Below are 7,389 nucleotides of genomic sequence, written 5' to 3'. Positions count from 1 at the left end.
TGAGTAAGAGCTTTTTGGCTATTTGAAATTGTTTTTCAAGAAGGGTGTGTTTATCTCCAAAAGAATCGAATCATCCTTGAGGTGAAAATAATAGATGCACATCTCAAGGGGCGGATCCGAACCTGCACCCTGGTGTATAAAGTTTCCCATTTCTAGTGTTGGGCTATGTTCCACCCCTCATACAACCGATGTTAGAAGGAATAGAGGGCCTTCTCTAAAAGTGAGGGTGTGTGAGCCCTTCTTGAGGCATTTTACCTTTCACATTAGGAGATAAAAGAAATTACCCAAAAATGAACGCATGATTTTGAAAAGCGTTATAATTTCAACATGGCAATAGTTCAGTGGATAGAGGGATTGTGTTACTCCCCAAGGTTATGGGTTCAAATAGTGCTGGCTACAGTGGAGACTTTCTTGTAACTTGTGGGATGGTTGTAATAAAAATAGTAGATTAGTCCCAAAACAATAAAAAAAGAAAAAGTCTTTCAAATTTGCAAGGAAAGAGAGAGATGTGGATCACCCTGTAATGGATGGGCAAAAGGTATGGTCATACCACAACTTCAGTGGCGACCCCTCTCACCTCTGCTTGCACAAGCAATGGAAAATGCATCAGAAGATTGCAATCATTAGATTATCCAGAGAGAAGCAGTTTGCTGCACTAACTTGAACGTTGCCGGCGCAGGAGAGCGACTTTACTGAAGAAGCTGGAGCCTTGTTTGACCAGATTTCTGCTGAAACAACTAGGAAGGAAGCATGAACGAAGCCGTAGCCAGAGGTGAAACCCTTGCCTTTGCTGGAAAATAAGGCTGTCTGTGGCAGGAAGCATAGGTAAAGAGGTGAACCATTTGCGTTTTGTTTGAGAACAAAGCTGTTTGCAGAAAGCATGAACCAAACCATAAGGTTGCTGTAGGCGCAGGTGAGATTTCTGGGAACCTTTTGGCATCAGAAGGGATGCAGTAACCATCATTTGAGTTTCCTTAGCAGGAAAGATGGACGAAGCCATTTATCTCTGATGGATTTGTATGGTTTCTCTGGAAGACCAAGAATTTCTGTATGTACGAAGCTGCAATGGCTGGGTTCCTTGAAAGACAAGAGTTTCTGTAGGATTGTTGCAGTTGAAAGCTAGGGTTTTAAGGCTTTCTAAAGTAGCAAGCATGCACAACAAGTGAAGTTTATAGTTTCCTGTTGCAGAAAGAAGGTAAAAAACTAGGGTTTCAGTGGTACAGCAACAGATATGGAAGAGCGGAGACTGAACAGCATACTTTCCCATCTTTCACCTCGTTCTCATTCTCTAGCAGGGAAGTCTGATATACTGACGGAGAAAAGCAAAACTGGAGTTGCAGAAGAGAATTGGAACAGTCCGATCACAGTTCCAGATGGCCTGCAGTGGCCTACCCGCCGACATGCCGAAGTGCTGAAAGCTCACAGGTACATATCTGAATCAAGATCACGTTCGGATATATATGAAAGCAGACACTCAGGTCTTGTAAAGGAAATTACAATGAGAGGACCAATGACGCATCCTATCACTTCCTCTAGCAGTGAAGAAGTTGTAGATGTGCAGTTTAAGCAAGCAGCAGAGATTAAACCAACTGATTTCTTGCCTGCTTCTTCACAGCAGGTTACCGGAAACCTCTTGTTGAGGGAGTTGCTTGGCCAGTGCTATTCACCTTGCTCTGAGCTTACCATAAAAAGATGTAGAGGCTTGCTCAGGTCAAGAACACTTACTTTTCAAGTGGGAAGAGAGGACATATCCAGCAATGATGAAGCGTATGGAGGCACTTTGTTGAAGACAGACATGCAAGGATATAATGCTGGCACTACAGGTCTAACAGCTTATAAACTTCACAGTGATCTGCTGCACCACAGTGATAGTACTCAATCATATCCCTCTTGCACACCATCTGATGTGGCACAGCATGATTTGGATATCGGATGCAAATGGCTTGATGAGCATGAGCCACTAACCAATGAATGTCAGGCAGATCAGATTGTTCAGAGAGCTTACATCAATGATGATAGCAAAGCTATCGGAACCCAAAGGCTAAATCTTTCGCCTGGTGGCTATCAAGACAACCAACACGAAGCAGTGGCGAGTGATCAACAAGCACACACCATAACTTGTGGGATTTTCCAAAGTCTAGTGGAGCGAAGTCTTCAAACCAGCAGAGACATGCACAGACGTGATGCTCAGGCTGTAGGAATCGGAAATGAAGCTCCAGGGAGCATGACTGTCAGCAGAAACAATGCAATGACTGGGCAAAGAAGGCTTACTGTAGAAGATTGCATTTTCTGTCTCATTGTTCAAGGCCAGTCTCCCGCATTTAAGGTTAGCATCTTTGAGGGTTTGGAGTGATCAGTGCTGACATTAACACCTATTTAGGTCTCCAGGAGGACAATGCATACTTTCATTTGTTCCAACTTTTCGTTGCATGGTAGAAGGTAAGATAGATGGATTTTGCTCTACACGTGAAATATCATGAAAGCCACTTTGCAACCTTGATGTTAATTGCAAAAAAGAAATTATCATATGCCCACCTGCCATTGCCATATTCTCGGCTCATTCAAAAAAAAACTTGCTTTCCAGGAAGAGTTTGCTCATGTCAAAACAAAGTGCATAAGTTAGTCAGGAAATTGTTTGTGGGATGAAGCAACTGTTATCCTTATAAAGGCCATAGAATGCTGTGGTTGTGGTGGCAACCACAGGGTTGTTGAATGTCCCAAGCCGATAAGGCAAGGACAAAGGTGAATATGAAAGCCGTTGTGTGCACATTCTTCTATCTTGCCTTGAGGATCATTATAGGCTAGTTGAGGCTGTAGCTCATGCCTAACCAATATGGTAACACCAGAAAAAGCATGATTATCAGCATAAAAGATATGGAAACCCACAATCAAAGGAATGCTGGTTGTGTTCTTGCAAGCAAATCATGTGCAGGTGAGTTCTATGCGTGCAAGCCCAAATCAGCCTCCATTTATTTATTTGACAGAGGCCTTGTACATTATATGTCAAACATCTAACTGATACATACATATTTACATGTTTTGTAATGGGAGCAACAACTCTTAAGTTTCCATCAATATGGTTGCCTGGCTCCCCGCATAGCCATGCTCAACATTAACCATGGCATCTGAATCACTTGCATTTCTAGGGTCATGCACAACATTTGCAAGTAATAGTGTTTGGGTTTGCTCATATAATGGATCAGCCCTCACTACTGTTGACCAAAGTCGACCAACACTTTTAACATCATTAGCTATTTCATTAGTGTGACATCCACTAGTCAAAGCAACCTCTGTCCAATTGTGCAAGACAACAAGTCTTGGTCTTGCCCTTTTTTTGGGGGTATGCCAAGCATTTGCATCTTGCTTTTCTTTCTCCTTAGGTTTTGGCATAGGAGAACTAGTGGATACAACTTTCATTTTGCCTTTGTCCATGTTAACATTTGGGGCTTCTTGTACATTTTTTCCCTTTTGGGGTTGTCCTGTTCCAACCGGAGTGTTCTCATTCGATTGCATTGTAGTAGTAGCAGCAACTGGTGGTTGCAATAGCACGGTCGGACACTCTGATTGCATATGACCAAATTTGCCAAAAGTGAAGCAAGAGCCAGCAAATCTTCCCCATTTAAGTTTAAGAAAGACATCCTAGGAGTGGTGACCAGTTGTTGTTCTTCAAAGTTATATATCTTGGGAGGGTGTGCATACCCCAACAGCTACTTTATCCTTGAGCTTGTTTTTATGTTTTGATTGTTTGGGACGAGTTAGTTAGGTTTGTTTATCGTGAAGGTTACGTGATGTGTTGTTGTAAGCTCTTTGTTTTTGTTTTGTTTTGTCTTGTCTTGCTTTTGTTTTATTTTATCTCCCTTTTTTTCTTTATTGTGATTGTTGTTTGTTTTATTCTTTATTATTATTATTATTATTATTTATTTTCAAAATAAGAGTTATAATCTTATTTAATATTAATGGGTCCTTTGGGATCAAGGGTTTCTTGTCGGGTTTCATGAAACATTTCTCGTGAGAGGGAAAGTAAAGTAGTGATTCTAGCAAGGAGCCACGGGCACTTGATTGCACGCTATTGTCGATGATCTTTTGAGTGTAGCAAGCAGCCTTTTTTAAGGACCTCACTGCTTGGCAGCAGCCCTGCTAACCAAATGAGGGGTGTGGCTAGCACTTTTCTAGCCTTGGATCTTTAGCCTTCAGGTAGGCGTTGATCTTAAACTTATGACTTGGCTACACAAAATGAAAATGCATCTACTTCTGCCACCAATGTCAACATTCCCAAGGTACGCATCTCTAACCCTTCTTCTAATTTTATTGCTAGACATGCTCATACTTCTTATAGAGAAAGGTTTAACTTTTTGGCTAGATCTAATTTAAACTCTTTGCATGATTTTGGAGAGGGTCCTATTCGTTGGGCGAAATTCAAGTCTATATTAGTAAGTACTTACTTTACTAATAATACCTTTAAGGCTCTTAAACGTTTAAGATGTTTAAGAAAGAAACATCTTTTAACAGACCGTCCTTTAAGCCCCGTTCACACCTCTCAGGTTATTTATGCTATTTATAACATACATGATAGTTCCTTAATGTATGTTGGCCAAACCTTTAGAACAACTTCTACAAGATTTCAAGAACATGTTAGGGAAGCTAGAAGAGTTCATAATAGAAGCACTTCACTTGAGAGTGTCAAACCTCTTTATGGAGCCATTGCTAAATTTGGGTTTGAATCTTTCCGTTGCTTTTCTATTGAGCATATTGAAGGCTCTTTTAGAAACTCTAGCGAGTTTTACAAAGTAGCTTGGCCTCGAGAGCTTTTTTGGATGAGAACTTTGCATACCTTCTTTCCGAAAGGGTATAATTTGGACAGCAAGTCTTCTTTACGAAAAAGTAAGAAAGCCTCTCATAAAACCCCTATGTTGTGGAAAAGGCATCCTAAGCAACCTTCTCATCCCTTTCCTTCCTTCATATTTCCTAGAATTTCAACCTTACAACAAGTCAATACTCCTAGCATAGAAATAGCAAACACTTCTAACTCTAGGATAGACGAGGTTAATTCATCTAACAATAGAATTTTTGCCTATAGAGACTATAAATGGAGATTGGTGTTCTTAGCCAAGCTCATGAGTTTGGGTAAGTTCTCTTTTCAAGTTTTTGACATGTATAATGTCAAAATTCTTTTTAAACTCCTTTATACTCTCGAAAAATTTTCTTTTACTGATCTAGATATTAGTAGTTATCATAGTACCCAATTAAGATTACTGTTAGGCAAGTTTTTGAAGTCTAAATGCTCTACCCCCAGCCATTCCTTAGTTTTGAGAAAAGATTTGTTGATTACTATCTTTACCTTTCCTGATCTAGATAAAATAGGATTGAGCTCTATTTTACAATCCCCTGAGGTTATGGAAGCTCTTCCCCCTTGTTTTAGAAAAGTTTGAAATCATCCTTTAGTAGCTTTCAAATATGTAAAAACCTTAGGTCAAAAAGCTTTCAATTATAGTGATATTGGGAGAAACTTGAAAGAGCACAATAAATCAACCATTCTTAGAACTGAATGCCCTTGTAGGAAGGCTGTCTTCTCTTCGTTTGTGGAGGAATCTTTAGGACATGTGGTCACTGCAGATTGCTCCATTCTTCATTCTCATTCACTCAAAGAGCTTTTTTCTAAAGGCACTAAATTTAGACTTTCTTGTTCAGTTGACTCTTGTCTTCTTAAAGCCATAGAAAAGGGCATATCTAGTTTTGTAGTCAAGCTAGAAGAATCTTTAGGAGTTCAAGGCATTTTTTCTCATTGGAAAGCTACTATTTTGAGAAAGGCCTCTGAGAAACTCACGAAATTATGTTCAAAGAGTACTCCCTCTGTTAGCAATTCTTTATCTTCTAGCGATTTAGTTGCTCTCAATAAATTTCATTGAGATTTTGTTTTTTGTTCTTTGTTTTTTTGTTTTGTTTGATTGTTTTTGTTTGTTTGTTTTTTTTTGGTTAATGTCTTAATTAAAAGTCTTCATTTGATATTATCTTTTGATTTCCTCTCCTTAGTAGCTAGGTTTGTTAGTTTATTTATTTTTGATCTTTCAAATGCTTTGTTTTTGTCTTTGTTCTTCTTCACTATTATTTCTTTCTCAAATCTCTCAATTCGTAAGTTCATATTTTTTTGACCTTGTGAAGGTATATATATCCTAGGAGGGCACGCAATCATCACCACATCCAAGGCAACATATGGTGGTGTGGGTTTATGAGTATCCCACAATATGCAAAACTTATTGACATTTCCATTCGAGCGTGGGGGGCATACAACTTTGCCCAATGCTTCTACCAAAAATGCCAGTGCAGCTCGGTAATAAAGTAGGTCAACTATCTCCACCCATACATGGCACTTGTGCCTTATGAGACTTTGATAGTTCTTAGTTGGCAGGCAAGGGTAAACATGCACTAGTTGCCAACCATAAAACAAAGATCTCCGTTGTATATCCATACACGAGCTGTTGCAGCTGGACGATTAGGATTTCTCTTGTTGTAGTGGCACATCACAAACAAGAGATGCCCAAAGTGAAGGCGGCACGAATGGCGGGAAAAAAAGCCTTCTATCGCGACGGTCATGTCATCATTGATGGCAAGATCGTCGAATAGGGACTCGCGGCCTATGAGACAAAGATATAGATGGCAGTGTGGAACTGCAATGGGTCACTGTGGTCAGATCCAGGGCGTTTTGAGGAGGTGTTGGGATATCGGGACATTATTTTTCACAGAGACACACCAGAGTCAAGAGAGGAGTTTGCCGAGGGTGACATGCTATACATGGGAGTCTGCCTTTAGAGGACAGACTAGATGGGCAGGAGGTGTTCGAGGATCAGAGGGAGTGGCTGTACTTTTTAGGGAGGAGCTCCGGCCACATGTTACAGTGATGAGCCAAGATGAGGAGGCTAGGTTCATGTGGGTCAGAGTGCAGCTCATAGATACGAGGGCGGTATATATTGCTGTGTGCTATTTCTCACCAGATGGCTCACCTTTTGCTCAGAGGAAGCGTCATAGAGATCAGATGGAGGATGCAGAGGAGCACGAGGATGCTATAGCAGAGGAGGGGGAGATATTCACACCATTTCTGTTAGGGGATCATGGAGTATAGGAGGAGGGGGGATATTTTGCTAGTGGAAGACTTTAATGCCAGGACCGAGAGTAGATAGTGTGAGGTGTATGACATGGAGGATCCACATTTGAGGGGGCTGGATGAGGAGGACCTCGGGATACAGAGATCTTTCGAGGATCGAGGGGAGATCAAAAAATATGGGAGACAGCTATTGGTGTTTGGTGCACATCATCGGCTCATTATTTATAATGGGCTCGAGAGGTGGCTGGCTCAGGAGCCTACACTTGTTTTCCATATGGAGGAGGGAGGAG

General features: G+C 40.8%; 1 protein-coding gene across 2 annotated transcripts in view; it reads left to right on the top strand.

Annotated features, from left to right (window-relative positions):
• Nucleotides 1–350: 350 nt before the first annotated feature.
• LOC147630511 (uncharacterized) overlaps nucleotides 351–7,389 on the top strand; it is a 37,784-nt gene continuing 30,745 nt past the window's right edge. For both annotated transcript variants that reach the window (XR_015267654.1, XM_086810398.1), the window contains exon 1: nucleotides 351–2,326. Coding sequence is in view for 1 of the 2 variants with exons in the window: in XM_086810398.1 (XP_086666524.1) it covers nucleotides 1,232–2,326 (1,095 nt within the window). In the remaining variant the exon portion in view is untranslated. The remainder of the gene's footprint in view (nucleotides 2,327–7,389) is intronic.

Source organism: Cibotium barometz, chromosome 16, assembly GCF_041138505.1.
Source record: "Cibotium barometz isolate CiBa-2024 chromosome 16, ASM4113850v1, whole genome shotgun sequence".
NCBI lineage: Eukaryota > Viridiplantae > Streptophyta > Polypodiopsida > Cyatheales > Cibotiaceae > Cibotium > Cibotium barometz.
The sequence above is the reverse complement of the archived record's forward strand: the minus strand, read 5'-3'. Positions and strand labels throughout refer to the sequence as shown.